The 21,432-nt window shown below is 40.1% G+C and overlaps 1 protein-coding gene across 3 annotated transcripts in view; it reads right to left on the bottom strand.

Annotated features, from left to right (window-relative positions):
* prom1a (prominin 1a) overlaps window positions 1-21,432 on the bottom strand; it is a 112,433-nt gene that overhangs the window by 68,293 nt on the left and 22,708 nt on the right. For 2 of the 3 annotated variants that reach the window (XM_050042855.1, XM_050042856.1), the window contains exon 2: window positions 2,508-2,566. In XM_050042855.1, the coding sequence (XP_049898812.1) occupies window positions 2,508-2,566 (59 nt within the window). Of the gene's footprint in view, window positions 1-1,866; window positions 1,894-2,507; window positions 2,567-21,432 lie in introns of all 3 variants that reach the window. The other variant, XM_050042854.1, reaches the window with a different exon arrangement.

Below are 21,432 nucleotides of genomic sequence, written 5' to 3'. Positions count from 1 at the left end.
GCTATTTTATTTTCATGGATATTCTGTATCATAGCAACCAGACGCAACCATCTCAGCTGAAAAAACGCTGCACCCCCTATCGTGCCTCATTGTCCTTGGACCACCTTATGCAAAAATAAAGTAATTTATTTCCTCAGTGAAGCAAAGCAGATTGTGCCATCTGTAAACATTGGTTGGTTCAGTGTGTTTTTTATTATTATTATTATTATTATTATAAATCACACATTTTAGGAGGGAAGAGAAAGATGATAATCTCCTTCTCATTAGTAATGCGTGAGCAAACACAGAGAGGTTTTGATGTTTTCTCGAGTGATGTGTTTGAAGCTCTTTGGAGCATGGATGTTTTTATGAAGCCGTGGCAGTGCTGCTTACTGTGTGTCAGTGGTCCAGGTCAGTGTGTGGAGATTTATAGTAGTAAAACCTAGTTCTGCCAACATCAGCACACAAAAGATCAAGTGTGTGTGTGTGTGTGTGTGTGTGTGTGTGTGTGTGTGTGTCATCCTCGCTGTAGTTTGGGTGGATATCAGAGCAAATGCTGCTGAGAAGCAAAGTCGACAGCTGGCCAGCCCTTTCAAAGCTATTCTGTCTGAACACTTATGTTTATTCACTGGTATACATTTACCAGCTCAGCTACCAGAGGAAAATGTTGGCATTGTGTCTTTCTGCAAACCACGAATACTTTACATTTGTATGTTTTATGCGTATCATATCAGCATTTCTATAGTGACATAGTATATGAGCTGATTTTATCGTCTAGAGGCGGAGGGGATGTTGGATGGAGTGTCTCAGAGGCAAGACACCTGCTAAGCAGCAGACCACTGTTTAAGACAAGCAAACAAACAACAGAAGTTGTTGTAATTTAGCAAGTCATTGCTGTATTTCCAACATCTTTTTAGTCACCAAACATTGGTGTTTTTTAGTGAACCATTGCTATTTTTCCCCCAGTGATAGTGCAACGAAAAGCAGTTGTTTTTTTACACACTGCTGCATTTCCTGCTGGGATTGTCCCCCCAATATCTGGTATTTTAAGCTGAAACAGGATATTTTCCCTACCATAACCAAGAGGTTTTAGTGCCTAAATATAACCATAGCAAGTTTCAACATATTGGCTACATAATAGCCTAAAAATGTAACATATCTGTGGTTTGCAGAAATGTACAATGCCAACTTTTTTCTGCCGATGGGGTTGCATTTATTCATCTTCACTGCTTTACTATAAGGCTCTTCCATCCATTAAGTAGTATCAGGTATAATAATCAGATTGATTCATGCTAATACAAATTAAGTAGAAAAGGTTTAGTCTTTTAAGTAAAATTTGCCAAACTCATATTGTTATTCTATTCCTTTGGTTTGATATGGCTTTGACAGGAATGTACAGGTTTGTGATACATGCCACAGGCTACATGTCCTGAGCAGCTGAGTAGGAAAACAAAGGATATTTTTTCACAGTGAGCATAACACAGGAAAATCGAGGCCGTCACACTGGTGTAAAGATTGTTACTAATACTCTGAATTTCATTCTAGAGCACTGAAGCGCTTCCTTTTCAGTCAGCATTGTTGCTCCTCCATGACGCCGAAGATCTGAATCAGGACTTTACAGTTAAGGAAAAGCTAATTGGGGTTTGTAAGGTGGATGGGATGGCAGGGTGAGAGTCATAGGGCTGCACAATTAATCACAAACTTTTGATTGATACAGATGTTGAAATTTAAAAAAAACAAACAAAAAAAAACCAGTAGTAACATGTCAACTAAAGTGGAACGATTTGTACGTCTTTGCTTGAATTGTGCAGCCCTGGCGACTCGGGACAGTGGAGCATGATGAGACAGGGGATGGGTTGCACTGTAAGTCCAGTGTGCAGACTTTACCTGAAGGGTCAGCACTATGTTCTCTGGCTGAGGGAGGCCAGATCAGATCAGAGCAGTTCAGATGAAGAGGGCATGCAGAAGGCAACGCAGCGTCAAAGAAAGAGCAAAGCCACAAAACAAAAATACATGTGGATGAAATAGAACAACAAAAAAAGAGAAATCAAAGGAGTCAGAACTGGCATGCATATCCACATAGCTGCATATTGTAACGCTGCACACAGATAGCAAAGTCTCCCGTAATTGAAAGGAAGGTACAAAGCGAACTTTTTGATCTCAGGGACTGTCAAAAAGCTAAAAAAAAGTCTTTGATTATCAGAGTTGTTCCTCATAAAAACTCAAATGATGTATCCCTCTCTAAATTCACAGGTTGTGCCAGAAGCAATTACCGTTTTTTTTTTTCTGTGGTGCCAGTAAAAAGATGGCCTGGCCTTGGCTTGTAAAAGCTATTAACACCTGAGCAGTCAGGGTCTACAGAGTATCTCAGACGTACATTTCTTCTGGAATTTATATTGTAAGTTGTTGCATTCAATTAGAGAAACATAATGCACTAGAGTAAAGAAAGCAAACCAGTCAGTTTAATACACACACACACACACACACACACACACACACACACACACACACACACACACACACATTACCTTTTGGTATTCCGTCTGAATGGCTCCAAACTTGTCCTTCGCCAATTTGACAATAAGTTCTGCAACGACACAGAGAAAACAAACACAACTTGAAAAGATCTGGGTTTTTTCTTAAAGCAACCATAGTTATGTTGATACATTTAGTATCTATTCAAACAGTGTTTAACAAATATCAGATTTCAGATTTCTTTATTGACATAGCTTTTGTTGTATGATGTTGTGTGCAGTTTTTAGGATTCTAACCACTAGTGCAGTGGTTCTCAACCTTTGTTGGGCCAGCGCCCTCCTATCTATTATCCAAGAATTGTCTTCCAAGATTAGTAATGTTGATTATTATTCTTTTTTTTTTTTTTAAAGATATTTTTTGCCTGTAATTGACAGGATAGTGAAGTGTGAAGGGGGGAGAGAGAGAGGGAGAGACATGGCTGGAGATGAACCCGGGCCGCTGCAACAACAGCCTTGTACATGGGGCGCTTGCTCTACCACTAAGCCACCGATGCCCCATGTTGATTATTATTCTGTTTTATGTCACCAAAAAGCATGTCATTGAATGCTAAATAACTGATTTGATTGAAATGGACACAGTTGTAATAACATTATCATTAATTTTCCGGGGAGCAAAAAAGCCATGTGAATAGAAATTATATTTATGAGTGTTAAAAAAATGCAGCTATTAGCAATTTGACTTTCACTCTAATTAGGCTCGTTATTGATCACAAACAGCAGCCAATCAGAAAGCAGTAATTGGGTGCATCAAAGGAAAAATAAAAAATTCAGGTGATGGGTGACAAGTAAGTCTAACAATGACATTGTGAAAATGTGCAGGTTCGACTAAACAGGCATCAAAAGCAGACACACACAATCGTTCCTAAGGAACACCAATGCTGCCTTTATAAAAATATTGCTTCCAGCACCCCCCGAAATTCTGTAAATGCCCCCTAGGGGGGCTGTTGCCAGCTCCCCACCCCCTGCTGAGAAGCGCTACATTAGCGCGTCACTGAAATCAGTCAGTCTTGCAGATGAAAATGTAAGAAACACTTTACACCTCAGTTACACTTACACCTCAGTAAGTGTTATTTTTCTCAAAGTTTCTGACTTTATTTTACCAGTCAAGTTAGGGTAATTTTTAGCTCTTATATCACAAGCTTGGTATGAAAACTTTCTTCAGCCAGAGGCAGAAAAGTGCAGAATGAAGTTAATGTGAGAAATTATTGCTGTCAAGCTGAAGCAGCAAGTTGTCATCTCTGACAAGATGGTGTCAGGAAATCCAGAGCCAAATTCTGACACTGCAGTGTCCCTTCATCCCCATCTCTCCCCTCTGGGTTTAGACCGGGGAAGTCTGACAGGACGAGGAACTCTTATTTTATTTATTTCTGGCATGACATCATGTTAGGATCCTGCTGATGTGATTGATAGGCTGGTGACTTCTGGATCTCAGAAGAACTCATAATGAATCTGGGATTGTGGATGTAAAAGTCCTTAACATATTTCCTGTTATCTGTTTCAGATAGTCATGAAACTTAGAAATTTGGAAGATCAACTAGCCCCAAATAGCACTGAATAACAATAGATTAAATTACAGTTGCCTTTAAAAGTATGAACAGCAGTAACATTGTAAGTTTAAATCTATAGAAAGTCCCTCAGACTCGCATGTTTGGACTTGTAAGAAATCACTATGAGAGCGGTAAAATTAGGAGTTTCTTGTCAATAACCTTTGAATAACGATAATGAACACATTTGGGTTGCGGTGCAGTACCGATGGATGGGGTACCTGGTAAACATCTCAGTTAAATAATAGCCAGCTAGCAACTGTACTTTTTCTTGGTCAGCCAAACTGGGTCAGATCCTGTCCACCTGTGTTTCTTTGGTGGTCCAGAGGCAGCGCCTGATGTATTTGCATTGCTTCTGCTGCCAGGCTGATGGTGTTTGTCTTTTTCAAAGAACTTATATATTTTTGACTTGGTTTTTTGTCAGACATTGTTCGGTTCCTGGAAGTGCATTTTGTCATCAACATTGCATGCCACAGCTGAGCAAATAATAAGCAGCCTTCGAACGATAAACAGTCCAAACTTTTTTTTCTTCTTTCCCAGAAATAACACAGCATTCAGAAACACAATACTTGAACTATGATTAAGGAACATTATATTAACCTTGAATGTAAATTTTATTTCTTAATATACAAATACATTTATTGAAAAAAATAAATGAATGAAATCCAAAGCTACAGCCATGGAAACAATGGGGGGACTAAATCTGGGTCAGGGGTCTTTAAAAAAGAAAGAAACAATCAAAACTTGAGAACTCATTTCCTATTTTATTAATCACCATAAACAAGTACAGCTATGCAGCATACTGTACGAATATGCAGTAAATTAAAGATACCACTGTCTCCATAAATACACATGCAACACAGCGTAGGTGACTGATAAGTTAACACTCATTTTACATTCTAGTTTTCCACTTTTTATTACATTTGAAAGTAATGAAATAGAGAGACAGCACAGTGTTTAAACTGAACGTACCTAGGGCATACTAGAAGCAGTAGTCAATTTGTTCAGTTTATTATGATTATGATTACATTGCTCATGATTATTTCAGACAGCAGTGAGTTGTTGCTTTTTGTAGGATAGCAATTTTTTGAGGTATGTTATATATCTTTTTTAATCAATATATTGGGGGGTGGCGGGTTACTATGAGCATATTTGAATATCGTCGGGGACTTGTCTCCTCCCAATATATATTATAAATACTTCCTTAATGAAATCAGTAATAGCTCGTCGGTCAGTTGGTCGTCAGATAGATGTAATGACAGGGGAATCACTGAACTATAGTTGTTCATAAAGGGTTGCATCTGAAATTACAGCGCTTCTGTTGTTTCAATACATTTGAAATAGCAATTCAGTTACATTCAGTCTACTTTAAAAAATGGAAATCATGGAGATTCAAAACAACCCAAACAAATCTATGTCCTTTCAAATACTGTGCGTCTCTGTTCTTTTTTCACATCGACACCTGGCGCAGCACTGCCTGTGACTCATCATATAATGATGACAGAGACAGCAAGTCTTCTCAGAGGCAATCGGTTTCCAAAAATAAGATGCAAAAGACACAGGGGCTTTATTTTCTCCTTCTGCAATGCAGTGTTCCCTTTTTTTGTCTGAAGGAAGAATATATCCTACAGATAAACTGTTGACAATAATTGTTTTAATTCATCGCAGAGCAGACTTATGATCCCTGCCTATTATTCAAAGCATGAGATTTGTATTAACAGGGGGCTGCTCCAGGCTTATACTTCACCTAGTTATTATGGCTGTTTAGGAAGAGAGGAGCTTATCTTTTAAAGCGGTTTTGTCTAATTGCCTTTATTTAAACATTTATTAATGCAGGATTATTGGACTGAGAGGGCGTTTTATTTCTCAGTCTTCCTCACACTTTAGTAGCTCCACACCTGACCTGCCTGGTACAACCTCAGGAGTGTACTAGTTGTTATAGAGCTAGAGCAGGTGTGGCTCAGGTGCCTTGCTTGAGGGCAGAGACAGTTGTTACAGTAAGCAAACAGCTGAGAGTTGTGATGTTGCTGCCAGAATTTCCCACCGAGTTCAGAAAACACAAATCAAGCTTATAGGTCAACCTGCCATCGCAGCTTTCCAGCCTTTAGGTCAGTTCCTCCTCCCCAGGATGGCTGTTGTCAGTCACTATTGTGTGTTTAGGGGTAAAGTGTAAAACGATCCAAGCTTTTAGAGAAAAATACAGTACAGCGAGCCGAGCCCAGCTATCGCCTTTTCTTGTTGCAGTGGCCCTTTGTGTGCGTTTCAAAGAAGCCCCTGACCTTGTAGTGAAGGTGTTTTTAAATTCCCTTTGTTCCCACAGGATACAAACTGTAACGATGGTAAACAAGATCTCTACAACTGCACGGTAAGCCTTCAGGCCCAAACATAGCAGCAATATGTCAAAATATGAGAAATGCTGCTTCAGATTGGTGCTGACCTCACTGAAAGGCAGACGTTTTGTGGAAGATATCAGCTCTAAAAGAGGAGAATTGAAGCACAGAGAGACAGATCGATAGCAAATTACTGTTTGGCACTTTTTGGAAACATAGCCCAGCATCTATAAACGGCTGAAAATGCATTCTGGTGCCATTTTAAAAAGACCCTCTCAGCCTGAACCCTGTCTCCTCTGAATTAAATGCATATTGTAACTGCTAATTATTGTATCACCAGAATGTCAGGAAAAAGCTACCCAAAAGTATTTATTTTCTTCATAGGAGAGAAAAAAAAGCAGCATTCCTCACATAGGTGAAGCTGGAATTTGTGGATAGTTTTATTTTGGCATCATTGGGCAAAAATCCCAAACTTTGAGCACATTTTAAACAGACTGAGAGAAAGCTAGACTATTGCACCTGTTCTTGGCTCTGTTTTCAGGCTTTAGAAAATCTAGTCTGTGACATGAGACTTTGGCATATCAGAGGTCATTTCATATAGAGGTCGTTCCTACAGGCTGTTCTACAAATGCAGATGTGCGTGCATGTCCCTTTGTTGAAAGCCCGATTAAATGGCGGAGAATTCTGCAAAGAAAGTTGCTATTCCAGCATTGTCAACAACTGCCTACACTGCACAGCAACCTGAAAAAGGAAATGGACTTATCAAAAAGAGTGTCTGACAGTACATAAAATAAAACACAATATGGCGAATTGCTTACCCCTCTGCTAACCGGAGTCAAAGGCTAACGGCTGCAGCTTTGTGTTCATGTTTATGCAGCTAACGTAATCAAAGTTTGTCTTCTGCCTTACTCCCTACACTACAGACCACCTTGGAGGAAAGCAGGCAGCAGCTCTTGAGACAGACCCCAGTCGGTGGCTACAGCAACCCAAATCCAGCCAGTGCAAAACCCCTCTCCCTTGCCAAATCGGCAAACTTTCTGTTGCTGCCTTTACACAGGCTGGAAACAGCGCTGCCACTGCCACCAGCCCGCTGTGACACCTGGCGCTGAGGGTTATCGCTGGCCATATTCAAGCCACTATGTAGCCACTGACCAAAGGCCTGCTTTTCTTCCAGGGAAGCAGTCCACAGTGGCAGGGATTTAGGCGGAAGGACTGTGGGGTTACAGTGGGTTATTGTATTTAGTGTGTAGCTATGGCCGTCATCATCTGGTGGGAGGGCTTACGACAGAAAGGGGAGAGCTGTAGGAAGAGGATTTATTTTTAAATTGTGATGTTTTTTGCCTTTTCCAGATTTCTGTGTTCCCCTACTTGAAACACTTAACTTTCAACATTGTTGCAGATTCATTTTCTGATTGATAAATTGGTTTTAATTTATGTCTAGCTAAATTAGATTACACTTTGGATGGTAACTGCAAACTTGATTATGCTACTGCAGTCTTCATATACCACAGTGAGACGTCATGGGGATCAGGCTGTAGTGGATGGCGTACAAAGCACGTGACTTTGGCTGTGGACTCTGGTTTTCTTTAAATCTTCAATATTTAACTATTCATTACTCATTAGTTGAATTATCATTCATTCATAATGAATAGTAGCAACCAAAGCGTAATCTCGGCAGCAGTATGTTTTCTCCACAACATGTTCATCAATGCAAATGACCAAATTGACAGGAGACACTGTTGCAAACCCAGAGCGACTAGAGTAGACACACTCAGTTGAAAAGGGAACGAGAAGGCTGCTATAATCAGAGTGTGTGTGTGTGTGTGTGTGTGTGTGTGTGTGTGTGTGTGTGTGTGTGTGTGTGTGATAGTCAATCAGTTCAATTTTATTTATAAAGCCCAATTTCACAAATCACAATTTGCCTCACAGGGCTTTACAGCATATGACATCCCTCTGTGAGAATGACTAAATGCTCTGACACGACCAAAGAAACTGAAAAAATCAACAGGTTTAACTCAACTGAGGACGGTTTGTTCTGCCTTTTGAGAGATGTTCAGACGACCAGAACTCCGATGTTTGAGAAAATGAATGAATGAACTTGTCACTGCTGGAAGCATGAAGAACAAAAGCAGCAGCGGAGGATGGAGGGATGTAAAGGAGAGGAGGGAGAAAGAAAGGACAGAGAAAGATCAAAGACAGAGGGATAAGAGAGGAGAAAAAGATGAGAGGTGAAAGAGAGAAAAGCAGCAAGGAGAGAGGGCTGGATTCAATCCAGCTTCCATTTCTAGTGAGAGGCGTCTAATCCCTCTCCATGAACGAAAAGCTCACTTGCTGCTAGTTTCCACCCACGTTAACTCTCTCCTCCCCACCCTCTGCTGGTTCCTGTCATGTTAAAGGGACATTAAATGTATTTGTCAGGATGAGGTGGCCTTTAACTCTCTAAACTAACCTGTTGTTTGTCATGTTGACACTATCTTTTGTCTCCACTGATCCTCTCTTTGAAACTGCTCTCTCAGCAAAATGTATTTACAGTATTGCAAATGTTAATGCAAATGTGTGAGTGAGTTAATGTAAATGTAAATGCACAGCAGAGGCCAGCTCCAGTAGCTTCTCAGCTCTGAACCAAATCGCGGTAGAGGTTTTACAGCCGATTTAATGAAGCTTTGCAGGGAGCTCAAGATAAAGCAGAACCTGGCAAGATGAATTTTTCATCAGTTTCACTAAAAAGGGAGTCGCCCGCCCTGAGGAATCCAGCCATTCTCTATCATAGTTCGGTTTCAGAATAGCAGATAAGAGGCTACATTGATGGCCATGAACAGCGGGGTTTCCCAAGATACTGAAGGCTTTCATGGACCCACAGACTGTATAAGAGAAGTGGACATAGCCTGCGGGTCTGAAGGAGAAGCCAATACCTAAGTGCCTTAATCCTGCTTTCTTCCTAATGGCCAGCAGGGGGCAACTTCACTAGTGGCAATAATAATAATGTGATTGGATAGAAGTCTATGAAAAAAATGACTATTTCTCACTCGATTTGTTACCTCCTTCACTAATTTTAAGCCCTATTCAATATATTATGATGGTCATTTTGTAAAGTATGGTCCCATTTAGAGTAAAAAATACAGTTGGCGATTTTAGAGGGGGGCGAGAGGGGGAGCCGTCCCCCTTGTTAGCAAAATGACCAAACGGTGTCCTCCTTATTAACCTGCAATCCCTCTCCATCCTCTGGGTCTGCACCCAGACACCATCCTATCCAAACCCAGACTTACAGCCCAAACATTTTTGAGCGTTATTCAATTTTGACAAAGCATTTCTGTTGTTCAAACTGCCTTCTGAAGATAGATGATAAAGCAGGGTATGTTTTAGGGCGTGGCTACCTTATGATTGAAAAGTCGCTATTATGGCGACCTGTCAATCAGCATAGGGTCATAGCAATGCGTATTCATCGCACTATGTACATTTTAAGAACTGACAACTTGTTTTTGGGTGTTGTCCCTGTTTTTGTCTTAGTTTGTCAGTTTATGAAAGCTAATTGTAATACCTTGGTTGCCTAAAATTTCTTTTTAATTATTTGGTTGTACTAAACGACAGTGTAATGGAGTCTGCTGTTCATTTTTTTTGCCGAGTAGTTTGTTTTTAGCCTGTTTGTTGCTAGCCAAAATTGGCATCCCAATTAATACCACAGTAAACACAAATTATGGATGCACCTTGCTAACCAAGCTAGCAGTTTGTTAGCAGTGTCACCAGGTGTGGTCAGGCTGCCGATATATGTGGGCGTACATTGTGTCTTTGAGCTCTCAAGCCTGCTTTATGGTAGGGTGCTTGACACATTTGAAGAGTGTCGCTCGCTAATAATTAAAGAGAAGTGCAATGTTTTCAACTTAGAGAGCCCCTGCTGTTTTTTATGCTATCAGTCTGTTATTGTGGCATTAAGTGAAGTGTAATCTGCTTCACTCTGCTAGAATCACACAAATATCCCACTGTATGTGTGTTTTTAACTTAACTGTACATCCATAAAATAATCGGTCCCCAGTCTGTCTGTGAGTGGCAGATCAGTAAATATCTGCTGATAGTCAGCCTAGTGAAGGCAGTTTGACAAGCCCAGCTTGATCAGCTACTGTCCTCACAGCACCACAGGAGCTGCTGCAGACAGAGATGCTGAATAAAGGACAGAGTTGGCGTGGACTGAAAACTTCTTTCTCTGTGGCAATGGTAGTAACACCACCAATGACATAACGCGGCAAAATATGATGTCCGCAACATAACAAGATTCTTCTGGTGCACAACATGAAGAAAGTGTTGCGTGACACTCATCAAAAGTCACCTCTGGCTCCAAAAAACGATGATGTCAAGATGTCGACAGCAACTCAAGGAGTCCACAAACCACTTAAGTGATGCCACAGAGGCTATGTCCACCTCTTTCATACAGTCTATGACAGGCCCAGTATTTTATTCTACACAAGGTGGCTTCATTAGTTGTGCAACTTGTTTCAAACTACAGTTTAGTATTTGGCTTTGTAGCATCGCTTCAAAGTTGGTTTGGTTGTTTTTCTCTGCCCAGTTGTTAACCAGAGCTCGTAAATAGAATATGAGCCCAGCCAACATGTTTATTGAACAGTCTTGTGTGATTCTGTGCGGTTTTGACAGCAGGGAGTCAAAGCAAATCAGTTTCCAGCCCATGTAACCTTATCTTAGCATTTGCATGGATTTGTCTGCACTCTTTCCCTTCATTTATCGTCTGTGGTGTTCACATAAACACACAAAAAAATAGCTTAATATGATCGGCCCAGACTGCACTTTGCCCCTAATTGATTTTTTTATGCTTGGCTTTCCTGCTATCTGCCAGATAACAACATCCTTTTCTTTGTACTCATAAAATATGTATTTTTCCCCCCTGTAGTTTGTTCAAAATATGCAAACACACAGCTCACACACTGACACCTGCAATAAGCCGGGAGCATCAATTTGAGTTTTCCAGTTCAAATCGATTCAAAGCAGAGGCGTGTATATTCATTTAAACATCATAGATACTGTTTATAATGCTGGTCCTGGTTTTGAAAGGCTGAATGTGTGAATAAAAAAGACATAAAAATATTTTAATCCTATGCTTAAATGTAAATTATAAATTGAGTTCTGGTCAGCTTGAATTCATTTTGGTTGTAATTGATTCCAGTGGGATCCAGTTTTCATGTTGGCTACAAGAATCAAAACTTCAACAGAAACTTCTTGAGCTATGCTGTCCCTTTTTCTCCAACAATTTTTTTGTCACCAAAATGTGTCTAAATGCACTGCTTTCATCTTAATCCTTAGACATCCTTGCATCCGCCTTTCAAGTTATTATCACTGTATCACGGAAGCTACACCATAATTTGCCACATAACTATAATCTTTTTAAAACTCCAGGAACTGTGACAACACACACACATTTACAACTAAAAGGATTAGTAGAGGAACTGATTAATTAAATGTAAGACATTTAATTGGCAATTCTTGTAATCAGTTAATTTTGCAAAGTATTTTTGAAGCAAAACACTGAACACAGTTCCAATGTAGCAAAAGTTAGAAAGAGATATTCAATTGTATTTTAAACATCTTGTGACTGGCCTATTTCACTATGTCCTGACATTTCTAGACCAAATGATTAACTGAATATTTTGCCTTTTATTCCATTAATTAATCAATGATTAATACAATTCTTATTTGCAGCCCTACAAAGATTAAAAACACAACTGAAATAGGAGCTTGTAAAAGAAATCAACAGGTGTCATGTACTGTATTTGCGTACAATCCAACACTTATACTTACTGTATACTGCACCATAAGGTCTTGTATTTCATTTCTTAATGAAAGAGATACAAGAAGAAAACCATGGCAGCCAACAAACTGCGATGTGTGAGTGGTAATCCTCCCAGCAGCCCCTCTGGGTGTCCATGGAGAAAAAGGCGATTAGTGCCATGGATTAAATGATTTGACAGAAGTGTTCAAGCCTACGCCTTCAGTGACTGAATACAATAAACACACACGTCCATCTATGCATTGATTGTCTGTAAGGATTTGCATATAGACACATACACAATGGTGTTAACACGACAATCTACACTACATCTACATCTACACCACAGTAGGAAATGGCAGGTTTGCATGATTACTACTCAACATGTAAACTTTTTAGACTGCATCAAGATTGATCAGATGGAGACGCTTTGTACAGTACCTTTAGTTATTTGACGCCGTCATCCAGAGCAATGTGTCTATACATGGTTTTATGTTTGCTTATCTTTGTGTAGCTTTATATCTAAATTTTTGTCCTTCTTTCATGTTGTTCTCTGCACTGTGTACAAGTATATTCAGAGTGACTGAGAACCAGAGTCAAATTCTTTGTTTATGTCGACCAGTGTTTTCCATAATGTTGGAAGGATGGGACCACTAAAAATCTTGGGGTGGCACCAAAACCAAAAGTCATAATTGAGTTTCAGGAATTCTGTCATGCTGTTTAGGTATACAGGTTATTGGCAGACCATGTCAATATAGATAGTTAAGGAACTGCATACTGATATACTTTGTTATCTTATTTTACAGTTAAATTTACTAATTATCTGATGTACATAGATGAATACCGGTTCGGGCAACATTTTTAGTTCCACAACAATCCTGTTTAATTTATTATGTGTGTGTATTTTCATCTTAGGCAATTCACTGCTCTCCAAATAGGCTGGTTGTCATTTGTCAAGAGTTCACTGATTGAAAGGAACAAAGTGTTTACTGGGAACAGGCCCTCTCAAGTTTAGTGGAGACTCATGGGTACCCATAGAACACTTCTTCAATCAGATATCTTGAGGTGAGAGTTTAAGGGGCCCTTTAAAAAATTGCCATGCTAGTTCTTGCCTTGCCAAAATTTAGCCTGACTTCGGAGTGTTTTTAGCCCTTCACTGTTCTTCAAATAGGCTGGTTGTGCTTCTTAAAAAGACAAATACACAGCTTTAATTTTAAGGAGGACATTGATTGTAAGGAACAAAATATTTACTAGGAACAGGCTTTCTCAAGTTTAGGGGAGACTCGTGGGTACCCATAGAACATATTTTCATTTGGATATCTTGAGCTGAGAAGCTCCCTCCTGACAAGCTATGCTGACATGGTTGGGCGCAATGGATGCCTTAGGAGTGCACCACAGCCTCTTGAAGACTCCCAATTATTTTTGTCATAGGAGGCCCGCAATTGTATTAGGCTAACCATGGTCCCCCCTTGGGAAAAACAACACGAGCAGTCACAAATAGACCTCTAAAACTGATAAAAACACTTTAGATCAAAGAGTTAGTAATCAATATGACGACTGACAGAGAACATTACAGTATTTGTATAGTTTTTCATAATCGGTCTGACGAAGGTATGCTAAGATTTTGAGGTGCAGCACTCAGCAATACAACCATAAAACAGAATCCATTATACAACATGTATGTGTTTAAATAAAAGTTTTGTCATTTCACTGACATTTTCTCCCATAATGCTTTCTATGAAAATAATTTTCCATATATAAGAATAGATTTCCACTGAGGAAAGAACATATTTTTTGTACATCTACATTAAAAGCTGGCATGAGGTCAAGTATGATGATGTTTCTGCTGTTCAATGATGGTTATGTTTTTGAATCTTTCCATTATTTGATGAAATTCTTTTACAACTCAGCAGTCAGGGTTTTTTTCCCTCATGACAGACGTTTTTACAGAGTGGGATGGGAACAAAGATCTGTCTGTTATGAGACAGTCTGTGTAACCAATAGGACATCCTGTGGTTGTTATTGAAGCAGAGCTGTTGAAATGACTGACCTTTGTAAAGGCTGCACTGAGGCTCAAACTGCATAAACTATTCAGGAATATCATGTAACATAGCATCTATGAAAAGCCAATAACCTTGTCTCTGTGGGAGAGTAAAGCCTTTTTCAAATGAATGTCACACAGAACAGGTCCAATTGACAATGAAGCTGCCCAGAGGAGGGCGAGACTACTACCACTACTGTCCTGAACAGAAATACATTTGTACCACAGTAAGGTTTCAACCTTTCACTGTCAGTCACTGAGAGACTGACATATACTGTTCTCTGTCTCTTATATTTTAAATCAGCAATATTGTAGTCTCGCTCACCAGACTTTTCTCAAGAAAAGAAAGGTCTGGCTGGGCCGACTCTCACTTTAAGATTGGAGGAAAAAACGCCCCGACTGCTTGTATTTCTTTCAACCAGTCACAATCATTCTGGGCGGTGCCACAGCAACGGTGCGCTTGCAAAAATATTGCCGGGAGGAAACAGGTTTTGGTGTAACACGCCCACAAAAATATCGCCTACAGGACGCGAACCATGGCAGAAAAATGGCTACATCCCTGCAAGATCAAACACCGCAAAAGTTAGTAAAGGACGTGTTGAAAACTGCAACCGGAGGTGGTAGGGCAGGACTTTAGTGGGTGGCTCGTTCCGCCCAATGAGAGGCTGATCTATGCAGCGAACTTCCGCCCACTCAGACTAGCAATATTGTGACTTTAATACTCAAGCTCTCACTTTTCTCGCCTGTAATGTTGGAGACCTTGAATCTGGAAATTATCTGCTGCCGATACACGCGCTCAAAGTCAATTGGGAAAGAAAGCCCCTGCAAAATTGCAAAAATGCAAATGGTTTTTATATATTTTTTATCTTTGAGCATCACACACAGCCTTACACATTCAGATAGTATCTTCATCTTGATAAACAGTCAAGGCTGCTTTGTTTAAAAACAGCACAACATAGTACCTGTAGATGTCTTGTAAACATTGTATTTGTTGATCACTGATAACAATACTGCATTTCAAGTCGATATCAAGCAGTTTAAATACTGTTTTAAAAGAAAAATATTTCTAAAGACAAAATTAACAGACATTGATGAGGCCTGGAAAGAGTACTTCACCAGTTTAGCATTGCATTTCTATAAAATTGTTGAATTCATGGTAGATAGCTTGATGCAGCAGAACCAGAGATTTAGATCTATCGGTGCCCCTCTCTGCGACCATGGGCGTGTATGTCTTAAAATGAGGTGTGGTCAGGTGTATTGTTGGCATGCTGCTATTTTGAGGCAGCAGAAAGCAATTACAGTATTGACCAACATAAACCTGGTCTAAAGTCAGAATGGCGCATTATTTTCCTGCTATTTTAAGGGCGCATCATTTATAAAGTAAGATGCACCTACTCTATAAAGGCGGGTTCATAACACGCGTACACTCTGCTTGTTGCACACACAGGGACATGCAGACAAGGTTGTAGGTGAGTGAAATATTACATCAATAATGAGGATAATAATTACATTCTCTCAAATGTGAACGTAGCAGAGAGCAGAGTAGAGCTGCAGAGCTGCTGTCCGACTCCCCATTGAGAGAGACGCTGTGCACATATACGCACAAGAAGCAGCAGAACCTCATGGATTATTTCAGAAGCTAAATGTTTAGTTTTGTTTCCTCTGTCACATGTATCACTGTGATCTTTGCTGCAGTGACATTACTGCTCTTACTGCATTTCTCTCAGCAGAAAAACAATCACTTCTCCAATTTGCTGAATGTATGAACAGTGCACCAGGGGCAGGTGCGCCTGGCTTTGAAAGGGAATGGAAGATGACACTGTGGCTGAATTCACATTACACCCAAAAAACACCTATGATAAATTAAGGGGACTAAACACAACCCTTTTGCCTGTTACGCTTTACTTTGAGCCCAAATTATGCACCGTTTAACTCGCAGAATTGGTTGGACACACCCTAATTCTTTTGCGCAATGCACTGTAGACCATCTGCTATAGATCATTTACATAGGGCCCATCATCTTTTCTTATTCCATGTGTTCTTCTTCCTGATCAAAACCTGGCTCATTTATTGATCAAACGATCGAGTGTGTTGAATACAGCATGCAATTATGTCTGTTTTTTTCAGTGAGTACAATAGTTAAAGCATTCATCAGGTGTATCGCAGGTATGCAGCAGAAACTGGAGCAAATCTTGACAGAAGACAGAAAGAAAGTCAAATATATGCTGCTGTGAGTGAGAAATGAGCACTGCCTGCTGCTAGACACTGTTAATGCTGCTGGTGTCAGAACTGAAGCTTATTTTTATGTCCTCACTTATTTTAAGTTGTTCTGCATAAGAACATGAGCTTAAACAGCTGAAATGGAAAAGCAAAATGTATAAAAGAGGAAAAGACAGAGGGAAAGACTGCCGAAGGAAAAGAAGATCAGATGGACAAAGAAAAACAGCAGAGAAAACCCCTTTATACCTCCCTATGTCTCTAAGAGAGGAGTGGAAGGATAGGGAGGTGGATCGATAGTTATGTAAATAGATGCATGGATAATAGTTAGGTAGGAAAAAGGAAATTAAGTTGGTCTCGTGGAAACCTTGATTTTCTTGCTGCCATGACTGGCTGTGCTGTATTTACTGGCGGCAGTGTGGCTGAACTGCTCAGAAAAAAAGGGGTAAAATATTCCAATCAACTTGCTCCAAAAGCCACCCGCCGAATCAACAAAACTCTAATATTCCCCTCACTAAGCCCCGGCAGTTGTCTGTGATACACCCGTTGCTAACAGGCTTATTATAAAAATAAATAAATAAGTAAGTAAGTAAGCCTGGCCATGAGATACACTTCCACACCACAAAACTTCATTCAGCCCTGCTCTGCTTGTAAGGCGTGTGGTGCAACAAAGCAGACAGCCAGTTGGGGATTTTTCCTGAACAGAGGGATGCTGTTGCCAACTACGTGGATTCTCCCTCACAAAGTTATCTGAGGACACACACAAATGGGAAGGAGCTTTAAACGTTAAGAATTAAATTCAGCAGGAGTTGTAACACTAATGCAGACAGGGAACTCTGCGTGGCCTCAGTGACATAAACCAAGATTTTACTGGTGCCTTCATTTTCTACACCCCTATGTTATAAAGCATGGCATTTTCATATGAAGGCATTTTATTTAAAGGTTTTGTATGTGACGTTCAGAGCATTAAAACAGCAGCAAACTACTGCTCGCTGTGTAAAGATAAAATGAGGTGATGTCATTCTGAGCAGAGAATGAAGTCACATTATCTGTATTTGTTCTAATCTGGGCCTCTTTGTGTTTTGTTGTATTAAGCTAGTTCGGCCATACATGTATTTTAGTATGTATCCTACTGGCTAGCTCATTGCATTCGCTTTCAACTGCGCTCATACAGCAGTTACAGCTGATATCGGGACAGTGGCATTGTGTAAGCGTAGCACCCAAATCCCCCCTGGTTAACCCTGATAACTCTGACAGCGCTGTTGCCGTTGTTAGCGCTGTTCATGGCGTTAGCATCATTTGCTGCTAGCCACTGGCTCAGCCACCTGCATGTTGTGAACCATAACTCAGATGCTCTAAATTTCGGATAGAGCTCCTCTAAAATTAATAAATGCTTTTATATTAACCATGGTTCAAATGAATACATGCATGTGATGCCACTTTTAGCAATCTCTGCAGTGTCCCTTCAGCTTTAAGGGGCTGCACATAACCGCCTGGAAAAGGTCAGGCAGGTCTTTTTCTTTTTTTTTATTTTAATTTTTTAGAAAACAGGCGAAGCAATACTGGTTAATTTGGAATAAACAGAACAGTAACCAAGCAGAACAGACTAAAAATAAAAGTGCACCAGCTAAAGAAACTTAAACTTCATAAATAGAAAATCAAGCAAAGTACCACCTACACTGTTTGGAAGGTAAAACAGTACAAAATCACTGCAGCAATTAAAGCTCAGCGACCAAAGTTAAAGTGTAATTAAACAGACAATTTCCACTTTAATAGCTGCATATGTCACGTCAATATGTTTTGCCATCGAGCCATTTTGGTACCTAGGATGCCTTTTGACACCTTCTGGAGGTGTCATCGGGCCTCAGGCTGTGATCAGACATGAGGCTTTTCTTTAGGTGCTGCTGTGAATGTCGAGTAAGAGACGGAGCTAAAGGCGTGCGCTTCTTCTTCCTTGTTGCTATGCAACAAAAAATGTTTTCAGTATTTTTAAACAATGGCTTTGGCTTTTTTTGTATGTTTACTAAAAAAAAGTATTTACTAGAGAGTGAAACAAGTGAGGGCAGACAAGAAAGATGGAGAGAGAATTATGTAACACAAATCGTTGCCCTGATTCATTTTGAGGATGTTAAATCTACTGTACACGATGTACCAGCTACAAGACATCTCTCAACATAAAGGAGCACTCCACTGATTTTACCCAAGATTTTACCAGTCATAGAGAGTACTACTCACGGTGGCAGTGTTAAGTCTTCTGCTAATGTCAGTGTCATGTCAGTGTAACATCAACTAACGAATCACGGTGAGAAGACTCTGTTAGAGACTCTATCCACAGGCAGAGGAGATTTTGTATGTGTGTGACAAGCATTTACACTTTGTAAACATCTGTCTCAAGGTGATTTTAGCGGTCAGATTTTAGGCTGTTTTTAAAGCATCTTGGATGCATTTACACTTTCTCAATACCCTGAAGTGATCCTCTCAAGACACATGACATGACTAAGTTCAAATAAGGCAGTAGATACCTTTTGACCTTTAACATTTATTTAGTGTTAAACGTTTTGGCACATATGACAGTACATATATTAAAGCTGGATCTCTGTTACTTTGCCTTAAATTGCATTACATCCAAAACACAAGGCACAGTCTGGGTGAGATGTGTGCTTGCAAAATGACCCACAAGAGCAGCTACATAACAAAAAGCAACCTGTGGCCTAAATCAAAACACCACATCCTACATACACACAGCATTCTACTTCCCTGTTTCCTGTTTTCACCCACCTCGGTCCTGAGACCTCTGCACCGGGTCACAAGATTCATCATAGAGGTTGTGACCTGATTAACAGGATATGAAGAAACGTAGTTGTCCTAGACAAGTTTCTATTCTCTTTTTTAAGACATTTTTTCTAACTTTTGCTTTTACATTGTAAAATACTGAATTGTGTTTCTTCTTTAAGCCTCTAAACAGTTCTTAAATGAAACACATGTCATACACATGAAACAGTGGTCCACAAGTGGACATTGCCTTGTAGACGTAGAGGTAAAATTAAATTATGGTAATCTATGGTATACAGTTGATGATCAGCATGATGCAAACAAATCTAAACTCCCAAACTATTTTTTTTTTCTGTAAACGCTTATATTATGTGAGCGGCACGCTGGTCTGGTGCTGGATTTTTCCCATGTTACGGTGGGTTTTCTCTGAGTAGTCCAGCTTCCTTCTTGCCTGGGTCTAGACCTTAAAATCTGTCCACTCCACAGAGTTAACTGATTCGTTTGGCATGGTGACATGAAACAGATGAAGTAAGAAACAACCAGTGAGTGCTGTGGGGGGACTAGCGATCAGCCACTCGGCACCACGCTGTTGTCAAACGTTTGTCAAGCAGTGCACCTGAGGAGTAATAACAACAATACCGAGCGCTGTATAGAAGATAAACGCTGCTATTGAGGCTGGTTGAAATCTATATATTCTTTCAATATTGGCTGATATCATAGTTTGTTTTTACTCCCCTCCGCTCCCCTCTTGAAACCCCAGAAAAACAGTATGTTGGCATGAATACGCATCAGTATGGACTTAAAATTACTTTAGATTCAGCTGGATATGTTGGCCTCTAGTGATTGGTGAGGGAAAATAGAATCCCCCTCCCCCTGGGAAATCAGTTAGCGTGGACGCAATGTGAGACTGAAGATGGAAACATCTAGAGTCAAACGAGTTGACAATTCTGTCTGATATCAGGCGAGCTTCCTCCCACAGTCCAAAGACATGCAGGTTATTGGTGACCCTAAATTGCCCATAGGTGTGAATGTGAGTGTGAATGGTTGTCTGTCTCTATGTGTTAGCCTTGTGATAGTCTGGCGACCTGTCCAGGGTGTAGTCTGCCTCTCGCCCCATGTCAGGTAGGATCAGCTCCAGCCCCCTGGGACTATCTAAAACACTAAATCAAACTACTGATACTTAATAATAAACTAAAATATTTAATAAACAAATGTGGCTGACATTCAGACATCAGCTTGATAGTACTTGTGGACGTGTGCGCTAAGAATGTGTCATAAACACAAACATATGCCTATAAAAAGGTGGTGTAAACTATGACTTGGTGGGTTTGTATCCCCTGCATTTGTGGTTGCATCAGATCCTGTTTTGGTAAAGGTAAAAAAAGTAAAGCACGCCAGTGACTTGACATTTAACTGAAATGTTTCTGATAAAGGAGAACAAGTGTGTGTGTGTGTGTGTGTGTGTGTGTCCTGACTGTTTGTATCAGAGCTGACTTCCCATGAGCTTGATGTAAAAACACCTCCGCACAAGGTAAACACTCTGTTACCATAGAATCTGTAACTATGGAGAGGGAATCAGGCTCAGCTTTACACAACCAACAGATGGGAGGACACACACACTCACACACACACACACACACACACACACTCACACACTTGCAAAACTACAAGGTGGAAAGGCATTTAATTTAAAACTGTAAATCTTTAACCTTGATGACTTGGTAGCAGTGTTCCCACAAATTACATTTACAGGATTAAACTGCATTGAGAGGTTGAGAGAGTGTGTGTGCCTCTTTCTTTTGTGTCCACGGCAGTGTAACTAATAAGAAAGGTATTAGTTTGTCTTAACCTGCCCTGGGAAAGTTATCCCTCACATTTCAATTAAAAAAAGAATATCCCTCTTTATTCTCAGCCCTTTGTTAGATACCGATGTTAATGCATCGAACAAGACTGGAGTGTTCCATCTGTGTACATACATTAAATGTATATGAGTGGGTGTATGTAGAGCGCTTTGTAAACAGCTGAGTCTCTTGGCTACATGTACAGCTGGAATCCCACACTCCACTTAACCCTGTTTTCACACAGGAGCCAGATGAGCACGAGTAAGACGCACATACAAAACAAACTAGCATCTCTTATCTGCTCACATGCATGTTTTACTCCACTGTAAATACAATCCAGTGTGCACAATTAGTATGTTGATAAAGTTGACAGCCTCCCCTCAAGTGGAAATCAACTGATGGGT

This window comes from Epinephelus moara, chromosome 4 (assembly GCF_006386435.1).
Source record: "Epinephelus moara isolate mb chromosome 4, YSFRI_EMoa_1.0, whole genome shotgun sequence".
Classification (NCBI taxonomy): domain Eukaryota; kingdom Metazoa; phylum Chordata; class Actinopteri; order Perciformes; family Serranidae; genus Epinephelus; species Epinephelus moara.
This window is presented reverse-complemented; position numbering and strand designations above follow the sequence as displayed.